At 57.2% G+C, this 27,925-nt stretch overlaps 2 protein-coding genes across 4 annotated transcripts; one reads left to right on the top strand and one right to left on the bottom strand.

The window, feature by feature from the left end:
* Nucleotides 1-303: 303 nt before the first annotated feature.
* Nucleotides 304-15,869, bottom strand: Slc22a8 (solute carrier family 22 (organic anion transporter), member 8). 3 transcript variants are annotated; one of them, XM_005414750.2, is made up of 11 exons: nt 15,746-15,869; nt 14,795-15,167; nt 5,651-5,754; nt 5,078-5,232; nt 4,319-4,487; nt 2,593-2,716; nt 2,400-2,515; nt 1,823-2,037; nt 1,116-1,224; nt 793-996; nt 304-714 (listed from the first exon to the last, which is right to left on the bottom strand). In XM_005414750.2, exons 2-11 carry the CDS (start codon nt 15,125-15,127, stop codon nt 615-617), a joined length of 1,629 nt encoding a protein of 542 aa, XP_005414807.1. In that variant the 5' UTR covers nt 15,128-15,167; nt 15,746-15,869; the 3' UTR covers nt 304-614. The 3 variants fall into 3 exon arrangements, with proteins under 3 accessions (XP_005414807.1, XP_005414809.1, XP_005414808.1); XM_005414752.2 differs by having other exon boundaries at nt 14,795-15,163; XM_005414751.2 differs by lacking the exon at nt 14,795-15,167.
* Nucleotides 15,870-21,015: 5,146 nt separating this feature from the next.
* On the top strand, nt 21,016-25,965 carry LOC106147618. The gene is made up of 2 exons (XM_013510039.1): nt 21,016-21,575; nt 25,558-25,965. The coding sequence occupies exons 1-2, from the start codon at nt 21,197-21,199 to the stop codon at nt 25,863-25,865; spliced, it is 687 nt and encodes a 228-aa protein (XP_013365493.1). The 5' UTR covers nt 21,016-21,196; the 3' UTR covers nt 25,866-25,965.
* The last annotated feature ends 1,960 nt before the right edge of the window (nt 25,966-27,925 follow it).

The raw sequence follows: 27,925 nt of genomic DNA, 5'->3' as shown, positions 1-27,925 counted from the left end.
GCCACGGGCCAGGCTCCTGCCGAACCTGTGTCCTGGGGCCTAGGCAAGGGCTGAGGACCGTGGGGCGATGTCCCCCACGAACAGCCATGCCTGTGCCCAGCTGCGCAGCTCGGCTGGCTGAGTCCGGGAGGCCCTGCTGAAGATGCATTTTGGTTCCACCAGCATGGGCAGACACGGACACGTGCAGACTCTGTGCCAACTCAGTTGTGCCCACATCTGCACATAGCACACAGATGGCAGGCATGTGGCCTGCATGTCACCTGGCGGCTGTCCCTGTCCCCAACCTGAGCTGTATGGCTTGAGTTCTTGCTTGAGCTCTTGTTGCTATTTATTGAAATTTCCCATCCCAAAGAGGAGTTGAGGGCAAGAAGAGGGCGCTGTCTGAGGGCTGAGCCAGGGACCTCGGGAAGAGGCTTGGCCAGAGGGAGAGCAGGGCCTGGGGCAGGTGGGAGGCTGGGCCTGCAGTGGCTGAGGCCCTGGGGGAGGAGGTGGGTGGTCTCACGGCACCCTCAGAAGGCTGTGTGTGTGGGCACAGACCCACCCAGGCCCCACTGCAGGGTCCCAGGCAGGCAGGTCCCTGTGGGATCGGTGTCGGGGCAGGGCAGGCCTCTCCCTCAGCTGGGGCCTACGCCCTGTGTGCCTGACTTCAGAGGTATCTTCTGGGCCTCTTTCTCTGCTTCCAGCTCCAGCCTTGTCTCCTTTGCTGGCTTGGACCTGGAACAGAGTGTGGACACAGCCCTGAGCCCACCTGCCGCCCGGGGCCCTGCTGGCGGGCAGGGGTGGGAAGCTCACCACTGCTGTAGGTCTTCTAAGTTCTCTGGCAAAGGGCGGTTGAGGGTCTCTGGAAGGAAGAAGGCGGTGCTGCCCCCCAGCAGGGCCATGGTCCCGTACACGATGTTGGGGATGGCAGGGTGCACCTCGCCTGTGATCTTCACTAGCGGGGCCATCATGCTCCCCACGCGGGCCCACATGTTGCTGAGGCCCATGCCTGTCTGCCTGGAGAGGGGTTTGGAGCCGGGGTTGTCAGCCTAAGAGCCCAGGGCCCCTGGGCAGAGGCAGGAGGAAGCCCTGGCTCTGCCTGGACAGGGTCCTTTGGCCCCAGGCCCCACACCCACCGGATGACTGTTGGGTAGAGCTCGCTGGTATAGAGGAAGAGGCAGCTGAAGGAGCTTGACAGGCATCCCTTCCCAAACACAGCCAGTGCTGTCCTCAGGATGTGCATGTCTGCAGGGCAAGGACGTGTCAGGAGCCACGGGGTTCAGAGCACCTGACTGCTCTTCCTTAGCACGCCTTATTTCCCTTTTTGCTCTGACTGCCAGGAAGCTCAGATCCGAACTGAAAGGTAATACTCCCACTGCTACCCCTGATGCTTTGCATGCTGGCTCTGCCCCCCAGCCCCCCAGCCCCCCGAGCTCTGATTCTCTATTCCCCCTTCTATTTTGTTGTATATGTCCTTGTCCTAAAAGACCTCAAATTCCTTTGGAAGGACAGAGGCATATCCACAGATAAATATTCATCTAAAACAAAATTGGCTTTTTCCGATCATGGTAAAGTGGTTTGTGGGTCTCCCAAGCCCTGGACTCTACTGCTCCTGCGTCTCAGCTTGCCCTCCAAAGTGATGTCCCCAGGATGTGTCTGAGCCCAAGTGCCTTCTCTCATCCGTAGGCCCCATCCTACTCTGCCCAGGCCACGTTGGATGTGGAAAGGTGCCTGCCAGTCGTCAGCCCAATGGGGTTATTCTCTATAAAGAAGGCTGAGGCCCCTTGCAGGAGGGCACATGGTAGTGCAGGGCATCGGAGCTGCAGCCCTCCCAGCCGCTCACCCTCGGGCATCAGGATGAGAGCCAGGATGGTGCCTCCTCCCAGGAGCAGGGTGGAGGCCTGGGTGATGTGCCGGCCCAGGTAGCTCACGGAGAGGATGGTGATGAACTTGGAGGGAATGTCCACCCCTCCGAAGATGATCTGGAGGATGTAGATGTCCACCCCAAACTCTTCCACGCCCATGGCCAAACTGTAGTAGGCAAAGCCAGTGGAAAACCTGAGGGACAGAGGGCTGGGTTGGCTGTGGCTCGGCCAAGGCCTTCGGGGCCAGGGTGCTGAACGGCCCCTTTTTTGGGTGCTGCCTGCCTGTGACTGTGGGGTTTCTGAGAAAGAGCCGACATAGCGGCCACAAGGGAACAGCCCACAGCCTACAACTCTTAAAAGTGACAGAGTGGGGGCGCTGTCCAAGAGCCCGAGGCAGGAAATGTCTCGTGTGAACGGGGCGGTACATTGACTGTCCTTCCTTCCTCTCTGGGTCCGGGGACCCCCTCTACCAGGGGCTGGGCTGTGGTGATCCCTGCTTCTAGGCTTTGTCCATTGCCCCATAGGGCTGTGGTGGGCAGGGAGGGTGGAGGTTACCAGGCCAACGAGAGACAGAGAGTCATGCGGCGCAGGATGGGGATCCGGAACAGGTGCATGGCACCATACTTGGTCTTGGCCAAGGCGATATCCTTCTGCAGGTTGAGCTTCAGCTCCTTGGACAGCAGGGGAAGAGGGTATGGTCAGAACGACCTGGGGACCCTAAAGCAGGGCCCACTCCCCTCTGCCTTACCTCTACGCTGAGCTTCTCCCCTTCTTCCTTCTTGCCATTGAAGGTGGCCACGCCCTGCAGTGTCTGCAGGGCCTTTGAGAACTTTCCAGACAGCACCAACCAGCGGATGGACTCAGGGACCCACCTGCAGGTAGTCAGGCAGTGTGGCTCTTCTTCCCTGAGCTCCCAGAGAGGCTGGTAGAGTCGCGGGGTGGGGCCCTGGAAGCTGGGGTCCCCAGCTGCAGGTCCTGTGGGGTTTGGGCTCTGGGCTATACAGCTGGCACCCTCTCCTCCCTCCAGAGGGGCTGTTCCTCTGCACCACCCCAGGCCGCTTGTCCCTGTCATCTTCCTGGGTGGGGATGGCGTATTTGTGGCTCCTGCAGCCCACCCCATCTTCTGTGGCTGCGGCCTCTGTGTCTCCAGAGAGGTGGGGGCTGGGGGCTGGGGTGTGGCTGTGGCCTGTGGAATGGGCTGGGGTCCCCTGTTCTTCCTGCCCTAGATCAACTTGTGTGCATGTGCACATGCGTGTGCGTGTGTGCAATGTGATTGTGGGGGGCCTTGGGATAGGGTGTGTGCATCACACTCCTCTCCTGAGCAGCTGGAGGCTGTGGCTGGGGAGAAAGGAGGGGTGTTTGGTGATGGGTGCTGAGGGTAGGCAGCTCCCCTGTGGTCCCCAAGGGCACCTGGGCCAGGCTGCGGGAGGCCCTGGGGCGAGGATTTGGGGACCTGGTCTCAGACCACTGACTCCTCTCTCACTCAGTGTTCCCTGGAGCTGAGACCCGCCTTACGCTGTGCGGTTCCATGTCCTCCCAAATGCCCCAAAAAGGCCTGGCCCATGGCCCTGACCCCGACAGCAGTGGCCCTGGGGCGGTGAGCCTCCGTGCCAGGCTGGGCCATGAAACTCTGGGCAACAGGCTGTGTCACCCACTGCCCAGAGAGCACACACATGGGTCAGGGAGGCCGGCCAGCCACATCTGCAAGTGCCTGTCGCCTCCTGACCCTGCGGGCTCCTCCTGCCTGCTCCAGGCCGTGGACAGCTTGGGCGCCCCACCTGCCATCCCTCCAGCAGCTTCCACCTTTAATCATGGGGAAAGGCTTCTCCTGAGCCTCGGGTCCTGACCTGTTCTGTGGGGATGATGTGCTGCCATCCACAGTTCTGCTGGGGGCTAGAGACAAGGCAGGCTGACCTCCAGGGGGCCGCACCTTCACTATGTGCTCAGTAAATCACCCAACCTCCCCGAGGTGCGCTTGTGACTCAGGGATGCTGGCTCTGGCAGTCAGGGAGGCTCACTTCCCCCTTCAGAACGCTTGGGTCTGCTGCCCACGACGGAACTCCAGCCACCCTCTCCGGCCCCTCACATTGTGTAGGTTCCTCCTCCAACATGGCTCCCAGAGCCCCTGATCCTCCTCCTGTAGTCTCCTCCCCTGTGCACTGGCCCCTGCTCCCCTGTGTACTGCAGAGCCCCTGATCCTCCTCCTGTAGTCTCCTCCCCTGTGCACTGGCCCTGACCCAGGGCTGTCCTCTCACGCCGTAACCTGGCCAGGCCCTGGTTTGCGGCGCCAACCTGGGGATACCTGGCCTTCTGTGCTCTCCTTTGGCCCAGTCACCCCTCCTTCAGCTGTGTGGCCCATGGTCCACCCGTCCCGCGAGAGCCTCCCTCCTGGGCTTGAGGAAGGGCTGGGGATGGGCACGAGAGACTGTCCCTGGCTGGGCCTGGGCCCCTGGGAGGGAGAGAGGGCTACTGACCAGGACAGCAGGCAGAAGACGAAGAAGGGCACAGACACGGTCAGCTGCAGCCAGCGCCACTGGGGGATGGCATAGGCCAGGCCGGACAGGAGGAACTGGCCGACGGTGTAGAAGTAGCCGATCATTGTGGACGAGATGGCCCGCATCCAGGTGGGCACCCACTCCACATCTGTGGGAGGAGCCCAGCGCTGTCAGAGCCATGCCAAGGCCACGGCTTGCGTCCCAGCAGCCCAGCCGCTCCAGATCCCACATGGCCCCAAGGGCAGAGCTCAGCGAAGCCCAAGAGGGGGTTGCTGGGTGTCTGCTCCCCACTGCACCTCTGGTGGCAACAGACTTCCACCATCTGTACACTGCTCACAAATCTGTTCCTAATGGAGCTCAAGGCCCAGGGAAATCCTCAGGATTCAGAGCTCCTTTTTTTTTGAGGTACTGGGGGTTGAACCCAGAGGTGTCCAGCTTTGAGACACACCTCAGTTTGTTTTACTTTTTATTTTCAGACAGTATCTGGCTAAGTTTCCCAGGCTGGCCCAGAGCGTGTGATCCTCCTGCCTCAGCCTCCTGAGTAGCTGGGGTTGCAAGTGCACATCACTGTGCCTTGGCCACAGCTGCTGTGATGCTTGTGGGACCTCTGGGGCCCTGATAGGGGCAGCCGCTTGGCCAAGACCCCATGTAGCCTGCGGGGACAGGCTGGGTGTACGTGTCTGGTGGGCTCCTCTGCCCCACGCCACGTCCCCGCCCCCTCAGGCTGATAGTGCTCACTCAGGATGACGGTGCTCAGGGTAATTCCTGAGATGCTGAAGCCACACAGGAAGCGGAAGACCATGTAGGTGGGGAGGCTGGGGCTGAAGGCTGTGCCTGAGCCGCTGGTGGCCAGCAGGAGGTAGCTGAAGGTCAGGATGGGCTTGCGGCCAAACCTGCGGCAAGGGAGGGCGGGCAGTCAGCCACACCTGCCAAGACCAGTGACTCTGCAGGTTGGGCGCAGGGCTGTGCCCCCACCCCTGCCTGCCACCTGAGGACGGGGGCACCTGCGCTGGCCCTGTAGACAGAGCATGGCTGCTAACTGCTGTTTTCCAACAAGGCTGCAGTTAGCACGGAGTTAATGAGTGACCTCTTTGGCCCCCAGCTTGGCTGACCACAGCTCAGGGGTCAAAGGAGCAGCCCATGTGCCGGTCTTCGTGCCCCATGGCCCTGTCCAGGAATGTGGGGACCCCATGTCTGGGGCGCTGGAAGCCTTGCTAGGAGGGCTTGGTTGGGTGCAGCCTGGACAGGGGGGCTTCCCACACCCCCAGGCAAGACCTGGCCCATCTCTGCTGGCCAGCGGACGAACCTCACCTGTCAGACAGCTTCCCCAGCACCAGGCCTCCGATCAGGATGCCTGCCATGTAGACCGACTGCGCCATCTCCTTCATCTTGGCAGAGCTGCACACCAGGTCCCACTGCAGAGGTCCGGATGGGCGCCGGTCAGCACCCACCGCCGGGCCTGGCCCTCCTCTGCCTGGCCTGCGCGCCCTGTTCCTGGCCAGGGCTGCGTGCCGCAGCGTCCCGGAACCTGTGCGGCCCCTGGCCTGACCTGTCCTCCGCACTGCCCGTGTCTGGCAGCTCCCTGCGCCCTCCTTTTCTGCACATCTTGCCCTTACCCTCCTCGCGAGGGACATCGCTGCTGAGGCCCACCTTCCCTTCTTCAGTCTCCGCCTTGGCGTGAAGCTTCTCCCTTCGTTGCCTCTGCCCCTCTCCCCCCACAAAGCCAGGTCTCCTGGGAGGAGCTGCATCCACACCACCCCGCTCTCATCTCCACGCTGTCTGTCCCCAGGGGTGCAAAGCTGAGCTCACTACTCCACCACAGGTCCTGTCGCCTGAGCAGCAGGACCCTGTGTGTGCTGCCTGGCTTGTCCTCCCTCTGCCCGGTGTCCCACTCTTTGCCCTGCCCCCTTCTCTCTGCCCAGCCCCTAACGCCCCCGGGCCCCCGGTCCCTCTGTCCTCCTGTTCCTGTGGTGCCCGAGACGCCGGGCCCTGTTGCTGCAGCCAGCTGAATCTTCTGCTGCTTGAAATGCACCTGGGTGGCGTCACTGGTGTGGCTCAGACTCAGAGGGATGTGTCACCTGTCCTTGCAGATCCAGGAGAGGTGACCGGCACCCCCTTTCATTTAATAAATATTTTTAAAAGTGTCGTTTGTAAGAGACGAGCCCTAACAGCAGGTGTTTGTGGGCTGCAATGTGAGGGTTACCCCTGAGGGACACCGCTGTCCCGTCCCTGGCGGGACGTATGTGAAGTGAAGTTTGTTCTCTTGTTTCGTCTGAAGCCCAGAGGACTCTGTATCCGCTGTGTGATGGATCCCAAACTTAGTCCTCTCCTGGAGCCCTGGGGCCAGCCATCCCCCACCTATGCTGAAGACCATGGTTTCCTAAACATGCACCCTTGCAGGCTTCACTGCAGATCTCGCCAGTCCGCCTTCCAACTGCTCCTTCGCCCACCCCACACTCCCTTGACTCTTGCCTCTAGTTCTTTCACATTCCCTGAATCTGGATCCCTCCATTTCCACTGCAGCCACTGAATGCCAGCCCAGCCCTTTCGCCCTGGGATTAACTGTGGACCTGTCCTGTTTGAGGGTTTACGAGGCCTCAGGCATTGTTCCAGGCACACTATGTCTGTGATTAACTTCCTGCATCATGAACAACCTTATAATGTGGCACTTTCCAAACAGGGACGCTGAGGCCAAGTCTCACTGTGACGACCTTCCAAGGGGCCTTGGACCTCCATCCCCTCTCCCTAATGATTTGACCAACAGCTTTGACACCAAGCTCCAAGCTGTCCTCTCTCCAGGGGCCTCCCCAGCTGGCTCTGCCTTTTGGGCCGGCAGTGCTCTCCGGCCTCATGCAGGGCCCTGCGGAACCTACCTGTCGGGCCTAATCTCCTGCTAATCCTCACAGAACCCTTGGCTCCAGCCACCCTGATTACTGGTGTAATGAAGTGGAGAATGGTATCCACCAGGAATGCCTCCCGAGAATGTGTTGGAGGTAAGACAGTGTGGGAACTGTGGCTTCCAGGGACAGGGACTTGTTCCTGCTGCCTTTGACAAAGGTGGGAAGGGCAGTGCGGACAAAGATGCCAGCGCCACCCACTGTCTCCATGTGGCTGAGCCTGGTGGTCCCCTCTGGTCTCTTCTAGATGGGAAGGGCTGAGCGTTGTGTATGTGTGGGGTGGGAACAGAAGAGGGAACTGGGGGAGGAGGAAGTGAGGGTGTGTGAGGAGCAGAGACCCTTGGGACTCTGCAGAACTGAGAGGATCTGCTGTCCATGAAACTCCCTCGCCCCTCAGAGGCTGTGTGGCTCCTGGTAACGGGGCTACCTCTGCCCTTGGTACTGTCCCCTTCTCACTGGTGGGGACAGTGACAAGTGCAACAACTCTGGAAGCCAAGCGCTATGGTTACCATGTGTCTCTGAGGCCCTGGAGAGCCTGAAGTACTTCTCACCATGGAACCCTTATAAGCTGTGGATTGCTTTTGATTCTTTAAGGGTAGAAACATTGCCTATCCTGATCCATCCCACAGTGAGGCTTTCATCTCAGTCTCCCTGATATTTAGTGCCCTAAGTGATTTGCGCTTACCCATGTTTATAGCAGCACAAGCCACGAAGCTGCCTATCTGTCCATCAGCAGATGAATGGACAAAGAGAATGCTGCATTTATGCACAGTGGAGCACTGCTCTGCCACACAGAAGAGTAGGAAAACGGATGCACCTGGAGACCATAATGCCAGGTGAACTTAATGGTTTCTCTAAAATGAGAAGCCCAAAATATAAATCACTTAAGGAGCAGAACAGAAGCAAGATGGCAGGAAACAGGAGGTAGACTCTGTGGAAATGGGAAGGGTGTCAGGGAGGAGGAAGGGATGAGGAATGCGACCCAGCTCCCCAGGACCAATGTGATCACGGGGCTTCGAAAACATAGGCGGATGCATCAGCATGAGACCTGCTTGGATTAGTTCAAGGCTGCTGTCTGCGCCCTGTCTGAGACCAGATCTGCTGGGGCTTAGTGTCCACTCAGGGACTTGGGACCATGCTGACTTTAGAATAACTGTCACAGCTGGCTTCTACCAGAATATTGAGCCATTTACAGGAAGCGTCATTCCTGGAGTGAACTTTGAGTTAAGTTTAGAGTGTGCTCACATTCCTAAAGCCCTCCAGGCCTAGGGCCTGCTCTGCCTCCACCCTTCTCCTCTCTGCTGGTCTTGCACGCCCCCTCGAGGGGCATCATCATCTGGCTGCCCCACATACGGCAGGCATGGCATGTGCCACCATGTGTCTGGAAGGTCCTCCCGAGGGAACCAGTGCCCCCATGTCCTTCAGACCTTACTCAATGACATCTTGCCAGTGAGGCCTTCCTGACCACCCTGTTAAAAATTGTCACCCTGGTGTCCTCTTCTCTGTACTGTACTCTGTCTTCTCTATAATTCTCCCACCATCAGATGGGCACACAGTTCTCCATTTTTGTAACTTCTTGTGTTTTTCTCTCCGAGGATGTCAGCTGGATGAGGCTTAGACTTTGCGTCTGTTTTGCTAACTGCTGTACTTTCATGGCCTGCTTAGTGGGTGGCTGCCCAATGAATACTCATGGAATTGAGTGAACAAGTGAATATTCACAGGATAGTCAGGGACGGTGAGCTGTGGAGGTTGATGTGTGATATCGACACGAGAGGCCGCCCGGTCTGCACTCCACACACTCTGGGAACGGTCTCATGAGGGCACATCAGCATGTGCTGTGTCTAGCTCCGAGTTCACAGCTACACAGCAGTCAGGAGAGTTCTTCCTTCGTGAGAACACAGGAAAGTTGTACAGCAGGTTGCCCCTGTGGTACAGTTGTCCTTCAGTGCGGTCCTGAAGCTCAGAAGGAGTTGTGTATGTGACTATTTAAGGAATTGGGCTTGAACGCACACTCAGTTCCCCCAGTGGCTTCATGATTAATCAGCACTGTTGGGAGGACGTGACACGGCTGCCTGTGTGCCACAGGAACCTGGGCCTTGGGTCCGAGATGCACAATGTTGTGAGTTTAGCCATTTCCCCAGAAGACACCTGGAGCTCTAACGCCAGGGCCTCAAGGTGTGATCTCATTTGGAGTAAGGTCATTGCAGATGTGGTCAGCTGAGTGAAAGTGAGGTCACGCTTGAGTGGGTGGATCCTTAGTCCACTATGACTGATGTCCCGTAAGGAGAGGAGACACATGCAGAGAGAGCGCCATGCAGTGACGGAAGCAGATGCTGGTGCGGTGTGTGGTGTGCATACAAAGCAGGAAGGGTGCTGGGTAAGGCAAGGGCGGCTGCTTCCTGGGGTGGAGAGCACAGTGACACCATGGTGCTGAGCTTCCAGCCTGCAGGTCTGAGACAATACAATCTCTGCTATTCGAGGCCACCCAGTCTGTGGTGCTTTCCTTTGGCAGTCACAGAAACCCACAGCACTTGGGTTCCTGGGTGGGGATGAAGCAGAGGAGCACAGCAGTGAGGGAACCAGGTGCAGAGCAAAGGGGAGAGATCTTTGTCCTGGAAACGCTTAATGAGGTTTCCACACGCTTTCTGTGTAGTTAGCTGTGCACGGGCTGGAGAAGGGCCCATCATGAAAACCCACAGCAGAAGGCTGGGTTCTTATGCCAGGCGTTGAGAGTGGTGCTTATGTTTCCTCGGGCTCTCCCTCCATGCCCAGCATCCTGTCCTCATCTCCAGAAGGGCGTGGATTGCGTGGAGTCCAAGAGCTCACTGGCTTGTTTTCCTCTCCTGTATTCCATAACCTCGCGGAGGGCAGAGCACATATCATTTGACTTTTTAATTCCTGGCAGCTAGCAGAGTAGCTGGTAATAGTGAGTGTTAATGCTCATTTGATGAATAATTAATGAGTAAACAGGGCTGGGTTAATGTGTCCATTTTACTGATGAGGCCCAAGAAGGAAAGGTAGCTTGCTGGTTGGGGACTGGTGCCCCTATTTGGCCCTTGGCATGGCCTTGACTCATGTTTTCTGTTACCTGTTGGCAGTTCCGCCTGGTGTTTTGCTCTGAGTCCTAGACTGGCATTCTTGGCCTTTCTGTTTGCTTCCTTGGAGTGCAGCGGAGGCCCAAGGGAGCTGGGTGAGGAGGGAAAGGGTGAGGTGCTCCCTGCTATGTCTTCTTGAACGGCTAATGCACCAGGCAGACACCAGGGAAGAAAGAAGGCTCTCTGAACAGTGTGACGATAACATGAGGAAGTGGGTCCCTCGTTGCACAGAAAACTCCAGGCTCAGAGGGAAAGTCCTGTGTCTGAGCAGAGACTCAAACTCAAGCTTTCTGGTTCTCAGCCAGAGTCCCTGACCTTGATCACTGCTTCTCTTGACCATTCTGCATGGCGATGTGTCCTGAGCAGCGTGGGACAGGGTGGCCCAGGAGGACTCAGGCAGAGGAGGCTGAGGCCAGAGCCAGGGCCGGGGTGAGGAGATGAGAGGCTCAGAGGCCAAGCAGCAGTGGGAAGCAGGCGGGAGACCTAGGGGCTGAGGCACAAGGGGAAAGGCGGAGCATGGCCCCTGTGTATGGGAAACAGTGCCCTGCCGAGGGCCATTGTTCCCCCAGGCAAGGGAGAGCTGCCTTAGTTTGGAACTTTGCAACCAGGTCCCATGTTGGGGGATTGCTGCCGCCCCTGTACACCCTTGGTCCCTTAAGGGAACCTGTGCTGGGCACAAGGGCCAGGGTCCTGGGGAGTCAAAGCCTTGCCCCTCGAGGTGTGTGTCCCTGGCCAGGTACGTGGTCTCTCTGGGCCTCAGTCTCCTCACCTGGACCTGCAGAGGCACTGTGCTTGCAGACGGTGGCTGGACAGAGTGGTACTCCGGCCACAGAGGCCATTTCACTACCACTGTCCCATCATCAAAGGCCCCTGACCTAGCACCAGACCTAGGAGCGTGGGCCTTTGTAAAGCAGGGCCACGAGGTTGGCTGCCAGGAAGGCAGTGAGTGTGGCCCTTGCTCATTCCTGGGAGTTAGAAGCTGGAGGAGAAGGGGCAGGGCCTTGGTCGCTGGCTTGGGTGGAAGGGTCGGACCCCACAAGGTGGAGATGGCTCTGCTCCAGCAGCCACCATGTCCTCCAGGGACAAGTGTGTACATTGTGAAGAGGTATATGTGTGCACAGGTGGGCACACATGTGTCCATGTGACCACGTGCTCGTGCAACACACATGTGCTTATGCATGTGTGCATTGTATGTTTGGGCATACAGGTATGTGCTTGTGTGTGCATATGTATGCACGTGCAGGTATGTGTGGACGTGTGTGGATGTGCACGCACGTGTGCATGCATGTGTGCAATCCAGCTGTGTGTGCATGTGTATATGTACATGCGTGTGCTATGTGTGCATGTGGGCTTCTGGTGGCCCCAAAGGATGGGGGTCTAAGGTCTCCTCCAGGATCCCAGGGTCTAGCACCCAGGCTCCCCTGTTCTGCAGACTGAGAAGAAAGGCCTTTGTGTCCTCTTAATGTTCTAGCAAAGCTCCTCTGCCAAATCCCGACCTGGTTTCTGCTCCATGAGAAAGGAATGTGTGGTCTCCCTGCCAGGAGAGCTTAGGATGTCAGAGGGAGGGGGCCGCCTCTCTCCCAGTCTGGACCCCATGTCGAGTTCAGCCTCTGGTTCCTCTTGGCTGCCCCACCTGCGGAGTTGGGCCTGGGAAGCAAAGAAGGCTGCAATACTGCTCCCCTCTCACTGGGTCCCTGCTTGCCTGTGAGGACCACCTTCCTGTTCCCAGACTGCCACCCACCACTTAGCACCCTGCAAGCACCAGCTGCATTGTGTTGTGATCTTTCATCCTCACACCCGCTCCTGTAGCCAAGCTCTGGATTTTGTGAGGTGCCCAGTAACTGGCAGGGTCAGGATGTGAGCGCTGGCTGTCCGGCTCCAGCCCACCACCCACTTTTTCTCCTGGTTCCTCACAGGGCACGCACATTGTCAGGCACCTGCCTTCGTCTCTACCCCCTTTCTTGTCCCTGTTCTCCCCACCAGAGTGGGCACCTGAAGTGCCTGCCTGGGAGTCAGAGCCTCCAGGGAGGTCCAGCTGCTCCAACTTCTGTACCCTGGGGCCTGGCACTAATGCTTTAGGAGACCTGGTGTGGAGAAGGGCATGGTGCCGGGCCTAGGGTGCTGATTCACGCAGCCTGAGGCCCGACGAACACTGAGGTGTGGCCAGCACAGGGGGACAGACACCTGGCTGCTCATGAGGCCTGAGCTGCTGCTCGTAGGGACCTGGGGAGCCCACCTGTGTCCTGCGGAGACGGGGGCACCTGCAAGTCCGGCACCGGGTGGCTGCGGTGCTGGTGGCGCTGCGGTTTGACTGCATACCCTGCGCGTGTTTCTGTGCTGAGCCCTGTGCTTGCAGGCTTCATCCTTCCCTTGTCTTCCCAGATGCACGGCAAGGCCTTGTGAGGTGGGAAATCCACCCCAGGCCCCTCTTTGAGCCCTCCCTGCGTCTTGTCCCCATCACCAGGTCCCTTCAACTCTACTGCCCCAGCCTCTCACACATCTGTCTGTGTTGTCTCTGTCCTGCATCTGTGGCAACTTGCTACCAGGCCACCTGCTGCCAGAACAAAGCTCTCTGCAAGCTGACCTCCACTCTGCAGCTGGCAGTGACCTCAGATCCAGGAGACCTGAGCCGCTGGCATGCTCCTGCCATGCACCATCGCACTCGTGGCTTCCCGTTGCCTCATTACAGAGGCACAGCCTTGCTTTGTGCCCAAGCCAGGCCTCTCTGGCACTACGACTAGGCCACATCAACTGCCCCCTCCTGGCACCTGCAGCCTTTCTCTCTGGAGCCCTCTAGGCTTCTGTGACTTCCCACTTGACCTTGCCACACACTGTGGCTGCCCAGCCCCTGCTAGCCCTCGGGACACCTGCTCTCCGCACCCCCAGCACTCTGGTGCCGAAGCATGCACTCACTCCCTCCACAAATATCCCCTCCGCGGAGCACCACCCGGCTGCGTTATTCCAGGTGCTGGGGCAGCAGGCGGCCAGACGGCTGGAAATTCCTGGCTTGGGAGGAGCCTACATACCTCACACTACCCTGGCCCAGGGCTGGGTCTGTGTCCTCCAGGCTGCCGAGGCTGCTCCTGTTCTCAGGCTCCCTGGCTGCTGGCCAGGGCACCATGCATTGTGTGAATTCATGTTCGGGTATGAGATGCACTTGGGTGGGACAGAGGGAGGAAACGGGATCTGGGGGTACGGGAGCATGGTGTCACATGGGAGCATGGTGTGTGTTGGTCCCGATTGCCCCTTACTAGCAGTGTGGCCGCCGGCTAGCTGCTTCACCTCTCTGTTCCAGGCCCTGTCTGGAAGAGGGCTCAGAATGCTCACTGCTCACAGAGCTGTCCAGATCTCAGCATGCATGTGTGCGGTACATTCAGAGCCATGTCTCTGCCTCACGAGTGCTCTGTGCAGAAGTGGATCCTTGCTGAACACGGAATAACCAGGCTCTGAGTATGGACAGGCCTGGATTCAAGCCTGATCCCTGTCAGCCAAGAACGTCAGGGAACGGGCTCAGTTTCCTCATCTGCCTGCTGCAGATGATCATCTTTCTGTGGAGAGGAGGTGAGACCTGGTGGGGCAAGGCCTGGACCTTGGGGCTCTTAGATCCCAGGGAGTGGGCGCGCCCATCTCTGCCCAGGGAGAGGTGTCTCCTGCTCCAGGGAGCGCCGGAGCCCTGTAGCTTTGCCTTTTCTCTCAAACTCCCATAAATACATCCCAGTGCCTCTTTGTGGCCCTAGCTATAAGTTCCAGTCCCAGCCTACCAGCCCCGTGGCACCGGACAGCCCGGTCCCGAGTCTCTGTAATGGGAGATGGAGACAGGCTCAACGACTGAGACCCAGAAGACTGCCTGGCAGCGGGTGGATGCTCTGAAAGCACCACTCCCCACGCCCCTGCCCTCCCCCTCAGCCCCCCTTGCTTGCCACCTCACAGAGCCGCGGATCCAACCCTGCTGTCCCTGGAAGTGGCGGGGGACAGGGTCAGTGAGTCCATGGTGGACATGACGCTCTGGGGCAGCTCAGGGGTCCCTCCCCCTCTCTCCAGGCCTCTCTTCCAGGTGCCTCCTCCGTGGCCTTGCCACCATGGAATTTTCCTCTTCTCCCTTGTGCCCGGGGCACCTTGACCGACGTTGGTCTTTCACCCCAGAGTCACTTCTCCAGGGAGGGGCCTCCACTGTCCACCCATCCACTCCTGCCACCTAAGGTCATGGTACAGAGGGCTTTAGATATATAACTGCGCTTCCATGTGGTGCCATCATGACTCAGAGGAGCCCTCGAGGCTGTGGACCCAGCGACCCTTCTGGGCTGGCCACAGCAGCCTTCTGCTGCATGTCAAAAGACCAGAGCTTGCTTGGTGTGAGTCGGTGCCTGACCTGCCCCTGCCCACGCATCCCAGAGCCTGGTGGCTGTGAGTGATGCAGGGTGTGTGGAGTCTCTGAGGTGAGGGTGTGGGGGTCCAGGCCGTACCTCTGTCACAATGGTGTCCCTGGTGGCATTGTAGACCCAGCCGTCCAAGCAGGGCTCGGTGGTCACCTGGGTGGCGTTGGGCATGCTGGTGTTGGGCGTGTACGCCAAGCGGAGGCACTTCTCAGGCTTCCCATTGGGGCCCAGGAAGGGCATCCAGGGCCCCTCAGAGGCGTTGGGGGGTGGGCGGCAGTGGTGGGCAGGGGTGGTGGCTGTGAAGATCTGCAGCAGGTTGTGGTTGGCCATGCCAAGGATCGGGAGGGCGAGCAGGAGTATGTGCCGGTACTGGAAGGGGCCCATGCTGCCCACGCGCTCTAGGAGGTCTGAGAAGGCCATGGCACCGCGGAGGAGGAGCTGGAGTTGCAGGGGTATCTGGCCGGGGAGACGATCATGTGTGCATGTGATGTGTGTGCGTGTGACGTGTGCACGAGTGCATGTGTGTGAAGATGTAGGCTGGGGGTGGTGTCCACAGACTCACCTGCAGACACAGAGGCTGTGCCCAGCTACATGGGGCGTGCAGCAGCAGAGTGTCTGCACGGGTGTGGACACAAGCTCTGAGTGTATGTGTGCACGCATGCACGTATGCACGTGTGTGTGCGTGTGCGTGTGCTCAGCTGGGCTGGTCACATCTGCCTCTGCATGGGATGGCAGGGCCCAGGGGCTGCCCAGATGGGAAGGGGCCAGGTTTCCCCGGGTGGTTGGATATCCGTGATGGCTCCAGGCAGATGCACTGGGGAAAAGACACTGGCTGCCAGCTGGGGAGGCTCCCAGAGCCCAGAGGCTCTGGCTTCAGCTGTCCACCCCCCGACCCCCACCCCAGCCTGAGTTCCTGCATCAAGGCATAGTGGAGCCCAAGCCAGTCTGGGGGCATCAGGGCTGGGCCAGCCATAGGGAAGAAGCAGGGCCTGCCTAGGGGTTCCTGAGCACGGGCTTGGGGGCCCTGTCCCTTCTCACCTGGTGGCCAGTCTTCTCTGGTGGGATGGTGGAGCCGTCACTGGAGCCCTCGCTCTGTCCTAGGTAGGGTCTGGCAGCTGCTGGGTTGGACGGCTCAGCTCCAACAAAGCTGTGTTTGGGCCTTCCCAGGGGGGCTTATATAAGGCATAAGCTGCTTCCCAGGCTAATGTTTGACTTTCTTTGCAGGATTAGCATCCGGCAGGGAGAGTGCTGTGGACCCAACAGGCGCAGGTCTGCAGAAAAGGCTGCCTCAGCGCAGGCTGGGGGTGGGGAGAGGCCGAGGCAGAGGGGCTGCTGGCTGGCTGGGTGCTCGTGGCCTGGTGGGCTTGCCCTAGGTCTGCTCAGAGTCCTGAGGGTCCAGGGTCCTCCTGAGCTGACATCCTGGGATGGGGAGCTCAGTCCAGTGGTAGGAGAGGAGCTCCTGACCTCAAGGGGCAGTGTGTACCACTATTCTGCCCCTTTCTGACTGGCACCTCTGGGTGGTGCAAGGGCTTGTGCCCCAGACAGAGGGCCTATGGCGCTGTCCTCAGGCCTCTGACAACACTGTGGCCAGGATCTCCTGGCCTCAAGGATGGCTGCTGAGGCTTTGATTTTTCTTTGGACATGATTTTAATTGTATAATGTATGTTTCTTGAGCAAAGTGCAGGAAGCACCCACAGACAAGACTAAATTGAACCAAATCCTAGTCTCAGCTGATGGGAGAGTTCTGAGGGATGGCAGGCACGCACATCATGTAACCTTCACTGCAGCGCTTTACTGTCCAGCATCTCGAGTGAGGAAACCTAGGGGCCGAGGAACCCACCCAGGGGGTCCCAGGAGGCAGGATGGGGTGGTATCCGCCCTCAGGGCCTGGATTCTGTTCTAGGTCTCCCAGAGTGTTCTGTAGGGACCCTCCTTGGGAAAGTCAGCCTCTGCTCCCTGTCATAGTTGGTCACCCCTGCCTGCCTGCCTGTTTCTCATCCTCTTAGGGCTCGTGTCTGGTGGTGTCCGCATTACCCTCCTGTGCCCCTCTACTACAGTGACATCCAGCCCCCACCCCTGCCCAGTGCCCTGAGATCCCCCATGCAGGCCCAGCCCTTTCCCCTGCTTACCACCTGAGCTGGTTATTGATGTTCTTTGGTGGCCCGCGGCAGCATGGGATACAGTCATCAAAGGACGGTTAAATTACTGTCCAAGGTCATTGTAGGAAGGCTTCCACCTTGAGGCGCAGGGAATTGGCTGGCTGCCACCTGAGACCCCTACTCTGGGTCTTCACCCTTGTAGAGATTTTCTGGCTCTCAGTTTGCCTGGGCTGTCCGTCTGTTCTGTCCCAGAGGAATGCTGTTCAAAGGCGCCCGGCAACTTCCCCAGGCTGCTGGGGTTGAGCCAGAGTACACAGCCCCTACTGTCCCGCTGGGACAGCTGCATCCGGGTGTCCCCAGCCCTGGCGGATGCCACTGGGTTCCTGATACCTGGATCAAGGCTGCTGTGATGCCCTCATGTGACTTTGGGATAAATTACCTCCCCCTGGGCCTTTCATTTCTCTTCAGTGGTTAAATAGCTTTGAAAAAAAGCCCCAGAAATCTTTTATCCAAATAGGGTACTGAGTTCAGAAGATCAGTGTATATTCTAAAGCAGACATGGAGGAGGTGTGGCTAACGAGCAAGAAGGTGGCCCCCGAACTTGCTGTCACCGCCTTCAGCTCCATGCAGCCCCCTGGGCGGCCTCTGCCCCACATGAAGGGGGCATCACTTCCTACTCAGGGTGGTCTTCAACCTGATATGGTCAAACTGACTATTTGAAAAAGGAAATTATGCATGTGGATAATCTTACGTGCTAAATGCATTTTTAGTTCGGTACATGGAAATAGATTTTTTTCTCTTTCTCCTTTTTTCTTTTTCTTCCTTTTTTTCATCTTTGTGGAAACTTCCAGAGTCTTAAACTGAACTGGGTTCAGTTTCTCCTGTACTCTGGCAGGTTCTGACTTTGAGCAGGAAAAGTAAAAAAAAAAAAAAAATCAGCTAGTCAATGTCCTCATCTTGTATGGATGGGAAAATGAGGTCTAAAGGGAAGGAACAAGCGTCTGATTCCCAGTCTCCCTGAAACCTCCACAGTAGACAGCTTCCTGTATCCTAAATCCTCTGAGTCAGGGGAATTTTATTCCCAGGATCAGTAGATGAGCAGGGGGCCTCACTGAGCATTCATAAGGCCATCTACCCTCCTACTACTTGTCCATCCACCTACCCACCCACCCAACCATTCATCCATCCATCTATCTGTTCATCATCAATTTATCCACCCATCATCCATTCATCTGTCCATCCATCCCATCACCCACACCCACCTGCCCACCCATCCACCCATCCATCTATCAGTTTATCCACCCATCTAACTATCCGTCATATTCCACCCACCTATCTAGCTATATCCATCATGTTCCGTCCATCTATCACTCCATCTATCACCCTTCCACCTGCCCACCCATCATCCATCCATCTATCACCAATTCATTTATCTATTCCCATCCACCCATCATCCATCCATCTATCCACCCATGCATCCACCCATGCCTCCACTGATCATTCGTCACCCATGATCCATCATCCATTCACGCACCCATCATCCATCCATCTATCCATCCACTTATCCATTCAATGTGTACAGTTGGTTTGTTGTCTGAGGGCTCATGCTGGGAGCCGTGATTCCTGCCCTACCCTGTGGTCTACATGCCAGCAGACGGTAGTCCAGAAACAACTGTGGCACCAGGGAGACTGACCTTGATGCTGCAGGAGGTGACCAGGTAAGGGAAAGACACTCCCAAACTGCTAGATGCCAGGTACGAGTTTGTGTTCTCTAAAATCAAAGAATGAATTTTAGGAACAACAGAGGTTAAGAGCAGAGTGTATTTATTGGAGGAAAGAAAGCTTCTGTCTGTGAGAGACAGAAGTCCTGAGTGGGTTGCCAAGGACCCTGCCTTTCCTAGGGACTTTTATAGAGCAAATTGTGAGGCGGAAAATTGCAAGGTGGACATGAGGTGGGACAAAACTGTGGTCAACCAATGAGATTATGGGTTAACTGCTCAGGTAAAATTGATTAAATTGGGATCAAATGGGGGAGCAAGTCATGTAGCAAGTGGGTGTGAATATAGAACAGGGCCTTTCCTGTAGGGGTTGGTTTAGTGGCTCTCCTGGCTTTCTCAAGGGGATTGCCACCTATTTAGAATATCAATCCCTGATGCTTATCTTAGAAAGTATGTGGGTGCATTTGTGTTATCCTTTATCTTGAGGTCTGGCCCACAGCGGAGGTGCCTGTCTCCTCCTCAGTTGTAAGGTATCTCGTCTTCTGCACTGGGTCCTTCAAGAGCCTAGCCCTGACTGCCTATAATATTTTGTTGAACTTAGTTGCCTATAGCAACCTCAATGCTACAGAAGATGACCAGGTATGAGGACTGGGGTTGGAGTGGGTTATCTGAAGAAGGTGACATTTGCACTGACACCAGCTTTTTTTTCTTTCTTTCCTTCTTCTCCTTCTTCTCCTTTTCCTCTTCCTCTTCCTCCTCCCCCTCCTCCTCTTCCTCCTTCTTCTCCTTCATCTTCTCCTTCTTCTTCTTCCTCTTTTTGGTAGTAGGGCATAAACCTAGTTGTTTGCACCTGGTAGGTGAGTGTTCTACCACTGAGCTACAACCTAAGTCCTTTTAACACTTTACTTTGAAACAGTTTCTGTACATGTCCCAGGCTGGCCTTGAACTCAAGATCTTCCTGACTCAGTCTCCCAGTGGTCTCCCTGTGGGATTACAGGCATGCATTCCCTGCCGGACAACCCAGGTTCTGATGATGGGGGATGGGTGGAAAAGGGTCAGCAGGCAGAACTGGAAAAGTGTGTGAGCTTGGGGTGGGCTGGGAAGCAGGTAGAAAAGTGATGGATTAGTGGGGGCAGTGCCTTCCCCAGGGGTCTGGCCTTGGGCTTGGGCAGGGGGTCTCCCCACAACAGCTCAGAAGGGCTGGTGCTTACTGGGAATCCTTGCCCCTGGTGTGGGAGTGCGAGGTCCCAAGGCTTGGGATGGCAGGCACTGGAGCTAGCTAAGGCAGACTGGCTGGTACCGAGCTGGAGCTCACCACGCAGCGTGGATCTCTTGTCCCTTGTAAGGCTGCCACCAAGCCAAGTGGCTACCAACTGCCACTGCCTCTGCCCAGGGCCAAGCAGAAGCTGTGGGCTTGTGACCCCCACCTGGATACTCGGAGTGGGCCTGGTGGGGAAGGCGAGGGGGTTGGTGGGTCCTCAGGGCCACCGGCGACTGCTCCCTGGTGGCTGAGCCCAGCCTCTCAGCCTAGACTTCATCACTGACTGTTAGACCCTGGGTGCATGGGGAGGCCCTGCTAGATCCAGCTTCAAGGGCAACCTCTGCCCTTGCCCCCCCTTGCTGCCCCCCATGGGCCAAGCCTGACATTCCCTCCCTTGACCAAGGAGTCAGGGAAGGACACAGATCTCGACTCCGTCACTTGCTGGCAGTTCCGTAGGCCTCTGTCTCTCACTGTAAGATGGGAATACAGGACTGTAGGGATTTCAGGAAAGGACATGAGTCCCGAGCACAGAGCCAAGCTCGTGGAGGGTCCTTAGTTCCAGGGTCAGCTGAGTGTTCCAGACAGGAGGAGGGAGAAGAGGAAGAGGAGGGAAAAAGGAGGAGGAGGAGGAAGAGGAGACTGACGGAGTGACTCTTTGGCTTTGGGATGCTGGACCTCCCAAGACCTCTGGGGCCCTTGGAATAACCTCAGCCAGTCCTGCTGAAGCCTAGCACATTGCTGCGCACCTGGTCTTCTGTTGTCACCTCACATGGCAAATGCCACAGGTCTGGCATCCTCAGGTCCGGCAGAGTGACTTGGGCCCTGTGGTAGGGCTGAGTGGGGGTGAGAATGGGGGAGAGTCACCCCCTTCAGGTTCTTATGATGATGTTGCTCTGGCAGAGCCCAGGACCCAAGCGTCTCTGTGGAACGCCCAGGCTCCCACTCTGGAGAACTGCTGAGAGCTCTTGGAGGGGACCTAAGGTGATAGACAGACCGCAGTTCCCATCCCAGCATAGCTTTCTGCTCCTCAGATGTCTCAAACCTGAGTGTGACCCAGGGACTTGTGTGAGTGGGTGGCCAGGTGCCCTGTGGGCGGGTGGCAGGAGAGCTGCAGAGCCAGCCCGGCCTGAGGGGGGCAGCGGTGCCCAGCACTGGCTGTCGTTGCTATGGGGACATGCAGGCTCCAGTGCCAGCTCCTCAGAGACTTTAAAAATAGCTGGGAATCTGGACTTTTGTGTGAACGTTTTCCAATGTGTGGGCGACCCTGCCTCCCACCTTCTGGGATCCCTTTGTCTCTGCTTCCTCAGTGCAGAGGGAGGAGGGTTCTGGGGTCTGTGCTACTCCCTGCTGGCCTCCAGGGCTGGCCCATCCTGCAGGCACCCGGCGCCAGCCAGGCGGGCCTTGTGCAGAAATGGGTGCTGGAGATGAGCACACCGGGGAGATGCAGGGTCATTATGGGGTTCTCAGACCAACAGGGGACAGCGGAGGAATGGGAACGAAGGAGCCATGCCTGGCGCCTGCACCCTGGGCTGTTTTCTCACACAGCCCCCCTGGGTTTCCAGCAGAGTTGTGTAGCTTCCTCCTGAGACAGCGTGCATGGTGGGTGGACGGCTTTGGACTCACATCACCCTCTCCCTGCATTGTCTCCAGCTCCTTCTCAGGTCCTCCCCCAATGTCACCTCCTCCAGGAAGCCTTCTGGGACCATCTCAGCCCTCGAGACAAGGGCCCCTGGCTCTAGGAAGCCTTCTCAAAGTTGCTGTGTGCTTGAGGCTGACTTGCTGGCTGAGAGGTGAGGAGGGCAGCTGCTGTTTGTTCAGTGCTTTCGTATTTGTAGGTGGAAGCCAGAGACAAACCTCAAAGCTGGAGGTGGTCAGTGTACCAAGGGTGTGAAAGGCCCTGTTGCCATGGGGTCTGGGACCTCCATGGGGGTGTTCAGGGGCTGCTGCTCTCTGCAGTCTGCTTGGGCCCTGGAAGACTGGTGTTTCTCTGAAGCGTCTCAATGGACCTCGCATGAGGCCTCAGTTTTCTCGCTGAAAAATGGCAACATGATAACAGCTGCAATCTTAAGGGGTGAAATGGAGGGTGAGGGTGTGGGGCCGTGGGTTGCTTAGCCCAACCCATGCTAGGACAGTGTCTGGGCTGGAGCCTGAGCCCACGTGACGATGTTTCCCTGCGCCAAGATGCTGCCTGCCTTGCTCCCTGCTCAGCCCTGTTCCGGACTCGGTCTTGGTCTCTTTGGGCCTGGAAAAGGAGAGGGATGGAGACCTCAGAGAGGCATTGTGTGGAGAAGTCCTGGTAGGGGGAGCTGTGCAGAGGCCACCTGGGCTTGTTCCCCTCCTGGAGGAGAGAAAGACCCTGGAGGGACAGAAGCAGGATTTCTGTGATGGAGACACAGGTGGGTCCTGTGTGCGGAGGGCCAGGTGTGGGGACCGCTGGATGGTAAAGGCACCAGCAAGCAGATGCAGCTGTGTGGCACAGCAGGCCTGGTCTGGGTGGGTCAGATGGTCTACAGTGGGTGCCCTTACGTCTGGAGAAGCCTGGATGAGCGGGGCAGGTACTAGTGTCTCACCCAGGACTCTGTAGCCATCCTGGTCTCAGTACCGGGAGGAGATGCAGAGATAAACATCATTGGGCACAGCAAATCCAGGCATCATTGCACTCTGGGACCAAGGTGCCTCAGCAGAAGGACAGGACCAGGGTCTGAGCTATTGGAGGCTGAGTCCTGAAACTGCTGCTTTGTAGCAGCGTCACACAAGTCGCCCTAACCTCTGGGTGCTTTCCTGGTCGATGGGGCTGGAACCCAGCCTCACACGTGCTTGGCAAAGGGTCAACATGGGAGCCACCAAGGTGCCCCCGCCTTCAGGAGAGGGACAGCGCTGTGTGGTGAGGGCTGGTGCAGCTCCCTGTGGTCCCAAGCCCAGTGTGAGCTCCTTAGGGCAGGGCCCAGACCGCTTTCCTGGATCCCAAAGCTTGGTACTGTGTGGGCTCGGAACAAATATTGTCAGCTGAATGAACAAGATGAATGTGACAGGGATAAATGTCAGCTCCTCGTGAAGATCCTAGGGTGCAGCTGTCGGGAGGCGGTGGGAAGCGTCAGCACCAGCCTCCGGAGCGGAGCTGCATTGGGGCAGCCGGTGAACTTGGGGGTGCTGAGGCCATGGGAGCCCCGACCTGCCAGACCTGGAGAAGCTGGGGCACTGAGCCCGGCAGGGTCTCCAGGGCTGCTGTCCTGTTTGATTTCACTCACTGTGGCTTTCAGGGTTCGCTGGCTCTGCAGCCTCGGTTTCCTCATGTAAAACGTGCGAGCCGCAGGCTGGAGGTCACCGGGCTGTCGTTGGACATGGTCCCCCCGCCCTGCCCTGTCCCTCATGGGTTATTTCACCCCAGGGGACAGCTGGCAGCCAGGCAGTGCGTGGCGCGTGGCATCTCTGCCAATTTGGGGGGCTGGCCCAGGACCGCAGGGGTCGCTCCCCGCCTCCGCTCTGCCTCACAGCGCTCTGGTCCGCATCCTCGCCCCCTCCCTGCCTTGCTGTTTCCCATCGCCGTTCCCATCTCTGCGGAGGTCCCTGCCTCTTGCACAGCGCCCTCTGGTGGCTGTAGGGCGCCATGCTAGATTTTGCAGGGTCTCCACCAAGGGGGAGGAATGAGATATTTGAGCCTCCATCATCACAGGGAAAAAAACCACCTGTGGTACTCGTGGACAGGAGGACGTGCGACCCGCAGCGCCACGTCTGAGTGACACAAAGGCAGATGCAGTGGCTCTGAACGGGGAGCGTCCAGAGCAGGGACTGCCGCTGCAGGGTTGTGACAGGGTCGCCTGGGCTGGGGACGCCGCTGCTCCAGCGCAGTCTCTGCTTGAGGGTGAGGCAAGGTCTGGACGTGTGTGGTGACAGTCACAGCACTGCAGATGTACTTGGTGCCACCGGGTTGTATACTAGGTTAAATGACACACGGTATGCTGAGTGTACTTCACCTGAAGAAAACGTACCAAGAAAAATGCCAGTCCTGCTACTTAAAGGCCAAGTGACCTTGGTCAGGTCACTCAGTGTCTCTGGGCTTCAGTGCCCTCCTCCGGGAAGCAGGGGGCAGTAATGCCCACTTCACTCCCACCCCCAGTACACTGCTGTCTGCCCTGCCTCCTTGGCCACGAGGGCCTCCCCTGCGGTCTCCCGCTGCCCTGTGTCTCCCTGCCATCTTCCTCAGCTGAGCGGTCAGAGGATCAAGTCGTTCCTGTGGACACTGTCCCCTGTTTTCCTCTCCTGTTTTTCTGTCCCTTGGTGCGCAGCGTCTGGCCCTGCGCCCTCCCCTTTCCATGCTTTAGGCCACCCCAACCCCAAGGTGGCTCGCTGTCATTCTGTTCCATTCCACCTCCAGCCGTGGCTGGCCGGCCACGGTCCCTCGAAGCATTCTCTGGTCTCCGCTGCTGTTGGCGTCTGAGCCCAGGCGACACCTGCTCTTCCTGAGACACCACTCCTCCCGCCCAGCAGGTGCCGCCCGGCCCCCCAGGCTTATCGCTGCTGTCCTGTTTGATTTCCTTCATGGCAGCTGGCCTTCTCAGAAATGATCTTATCTTTATGAAACTGGATCACCCACCTGGCTGGATTTGTAGGGTGCAAGGCAGGAAGTAGTTTTATTTTCCTCCTACCACCATCTTCGTACTTCCTCTCCTGTTTTTCTCTTCCTCCTCTTGAAAATGTTTCAGCTTGTGTAGCTTTGCCAGTCTCTCCCAGGTATTAGACCCATTTCAGGCCTGAGGGATTCCTGCTCTCTGAAAGATATCCACTGAAGGGTTCAGATGCCATGGGTCATGATGTCCTACAATTGCTTTTAAGCATTTAACAAAATCCCGTAGAGCTGAAAGCTGGTCCTTAGTGTCCATTGTTCAGTACCCTTGTTTTCAACCGATCTATCAGAAGTATTTTTAAAGATTGCATTTGTACTGAACCTGTACAGACTTTCCTTGTCATTATTTCCTAAACAATACAGTATAAAAACTATCTATGTCCACTCACGATACTTTAAAAAGTACCCAGGACCAATCTAACCAAGGAGGTGAAGACTTTTACAGCGAAAATTTGAGTGCTGAAGAAATTGAGGAGCTGCCGAAGATGGAAGACCGCTCATGTCCGTGGATGGGCTAGGAAGACAGCTGTCAAAATGGCCACGTGGCCAAAGGAGACCTGCAGTTTCAGTGAAACCCTCAACAAATCACCAACATTCTTCACAGAACTAGAGGAAACAACCCCAAAATTCGTACGGAAGCACAGAGACCCAGAGTGGGCAGAGCAGCTGTCGGGATTGGTGGGCAGTGTCACACACCTGACCTTACACCACACCACACACTGCAGTATCAGGGACAGCATGGCACAGCACAGAAGCAGACGTGTGCACCAGCAGGACAGAGGGCAGGACAGAGACACAGACCCACGCGATGCGGCCCCCTGATCTGGACAGAGGCGTCTAAACCACGGTGGAGAGGAGACAGCCTCTGGTGGCCCTGGCTTGTCCCTCGCTTCCTCCCTTGTGCCCTCACTCCCTTCTTTTACTTCTTTCTTCCTTGTGGTGCTGCGGCCTGACCCTGGGGGCTCTCTACCACTGAGCTATATCCTTAACTTTTTTTTTATTTTTTGTTTTTGAGGCAGGGTCCATTAAGTTGTCCAGGTGGAACTTGAATGTGAGATCCTTCTGCCTCAGCCTTCCTCAGCACCAGGATGACAGGCCCGGCTTGCTCACGGACCTGCCTGTCTCTGTCTCTTTTGTCTTCTGTCCAGCTCGTGGTTTCTCCGGCCCCCTCAGACAACCAGGACGAGCTCCCCCTCTCAGAGCACTCAGTCAGGGGCACCTTCAGCATAGGGAGACGCTCACTGGCGCTGGGCAGCAGGACTCAGACGTGGGACTTTCCTCCATGGAGCGAAGTGTGCACACCCAGAGGCGTGCGTCCTCTTTTACCAGATTCAGCCCTGAGCCACAGTCCTCTGAGTTTCCATGTCGTTTGAGGAGAGTGCAGTCCCCAGGCTCCAAAACACGCCGTCGAGATACTTCCACAGGCTCAGAACCCTGTTCAACACGGATGAATTGATTTTTCACTGTGTGACAGGCAGCCCTGCACTCAGCAACTTGGAACAGCGCACTTTTGCTCATGCACAGTTGCTGTGGATTGGGATTCTGGACCTTGGAGAAAGCAGGAAGGAAGGAAGGGAGGGAGGGAAGGTGGGAGGGAGAGAGGAAGAGAGGGAGACTAGATAGAGAGATAGAGGAACAGACGGAGACAGAGGTACAGACCAGTATCTTGGAGACACCTTGTTTTCTGGTTGTGAGACCCAAGTCATTAAGTGGAGGCCCTGGGCAGAGGAGGGTGGCAGAAGGTACTGGTGCTCACTGGTACCTGCCAAGGACACCTTCCAGAATCCAACAGACATCAGACCCAGAATGAGTCAAATTACCCTTCAGGTTACTAGTGGATTTGTTTCCTAAGTCACGATAATAAATCTAAACATTGTAAAACCAGCACTGTGTTCCTCAAGCATCAGTGAAATGGACACCAAATGCCTCAGCAGGGTTGCACGGTCCCCACCTCCCTGTGCAGAAGGCACAGAGCAGTGAGTTATGTTTTGGGGCGTATGCAGCAGGGAGCCCACTGATTCATCCTGGAGGGGCCCTTTGGTTGGCCACGCTGTGTTCGGAGGGGAGGGCTGGTTTTGTGGGGTTTCTTTGTTTCGCTGTGCACACGGCTTGACCTCAGCCCCCACGGCTCCTGTGTTGGGAGCCTGGTCCCCAGGTGGAGCCCTGGGGAAGGTGCAGGGCCCTGAGGTGCGGGTCTGGTGGGATGACCCGCGGCACTCTGAGACACTGTCACCTGCCATAACAGTGCTCTATGGCCAAGTAAATGTCAGCACCATGAACCCTGAACAGTGCAAAGGAAATCTCTTCCTCGAAAGGCTGCCCAGCCATGGGAATTCCACTACAGTGACACTGAGCTGGTGACTGCAGGCCTCAGCTTCCTCTAGCAGTTGACTCTCCGTTTCCTAGGGCTGCTGCAGCTCAGCACTCCAAACCCTGTGGCTTTGTTTTATACACGTGGATCCAAGCATGTGAACTCTGAGCTGAAACTACTGTACTTGCCCTCCAAGCTGTGCTGGGGTTGGGGAGACGACAGCGAGTTGGCCAAGGTGCAGGTCGCTCCACCCTGGGGAGAGCTGGCCAAGGTGCAGGTCGCTCCACCCTGGGGAGAGCTGGCCAAGGTGCAGGTCTCTCCACTCTGGGGAGAGCTGGCCAAGGTGCAGGTTGCTCCACCAGGACCTCATGACCAAGCTTACTTTGGAGGATGACAGTTATCTTGCTTTCCACATTTCCCCTCAAGCAGCAGACAACTTTTCTGGTGACATCCAGGAAAGATAGACTCCAGATATCGTCAGTAGACTGGGATGATGTAAATCTCATTGGACTTAGGGGCCAAGGACATGGGCAGAGACGGTGACACGTCCAACATGACGGATGAGCCTAGGAGAGCACGGCACCCAGACTTCAGCCAGCACTCCTGTCCTCACAGATGAGGCTTCCAGATGGCTCTGCTAAATATAATAAGATGCTAATCAGGCAACAGACGTTTCTAATACTGTGAACACGCTGGTTCAGCACCATCATAATGACAGGACACCAGGAGAAGATGCTAAAAGAATACCACCCCCAGGCCCCAAAACCTACTTGATGTGACCAAGCTGAATAACAAAGACGGAAGTGAAGCGAACGAACCATGGCTGGGGTCTGAATTGCCTTGGAAGTCCTGTCCTAATTAGAATTCATTCCATTCATAGCTCGGATTGCTGAGCAGCTGCTGGGTTAAGGATTCTTCCACACGGGTTTCTGCCACCCCGAGTGCAGCCTGCACTCCCAGCCTCTCCCGCAGTGGCGTGGCCGGCTGGCTCCCTATGCCAATGCTTTCTGGACACTGGGATGTCAGCCAAGTCATGGCACAGTGTCTGCCCCTTGCTGCTTTGCCCTCACGCAGGGGGGTGGGGGCCTTGCATTCTTCACTGTTGGTTATCGGTGTCACATGTGCCATTTGAGGCAGTGTGCTCTCCGGCCAGCCCAGGGTGTCGTCCTCATTATCAGGGTTTGGGCCAATTCCCTGTCCCGCCT

This window comes from Chinchilla lanigera, unplaced genomic scaffold (assembly GCF_000276665.1).
Source record: "Chinchilla lanigera isolate Chin_1 unplaced genomic scaffold, ChiLan1.0 scaffold00198, whole genome shotgun sequence".
Lineage (NCBI taxonomy): Eukaryota > Metazoa > Chordata > Mammalia > Rodentia > Chinchillidae > Chinchilla > Chinchilla lanigera.
This window is presented reverse-complemented; position numbering and strand designations above follow the sequence as displayed.

Bases quoted from the DNA above. Each gene is read 5' to 3' on its own strand.
- LOC106147618 (XM_013510039.1), top strand. From the start codon at position 21,197: ATGGGTGCTGGAGATGAGCACACCGGGGAGATGCAGGGTCATTATGGG. The intron at 21,576-25,557 runs GTGAGGAGGGCA...TCTTCTGTCCAG, and splicing joins GCTGACTTGCTGGCTGAGAG to CTCGTGGTTTCTCCGGCCCC.
- Slc22a8 (XM_005414750.2), bottom strand. From the start codon at position 15,127: ATGGCCTTCTCAGACCTCCTAGAGCGCGTGGGCAGCATGGGCCCCTTC. The intron at 5,233-5,650 runs GTGAGGTTCGTC...CCCTTGCCGCAG, and splicing joins CTGGGGAAGCTGTCTGACAG to GTTTGGCCGCAAGCCCATCC. The intron at 1,225-1,822 runs GTGAGCGGCTGG...CTTGCCCTGCAG, and splicing joins TCTCATCCTGATGCCCGAGG to ACATGCACATCCTGAGGACA.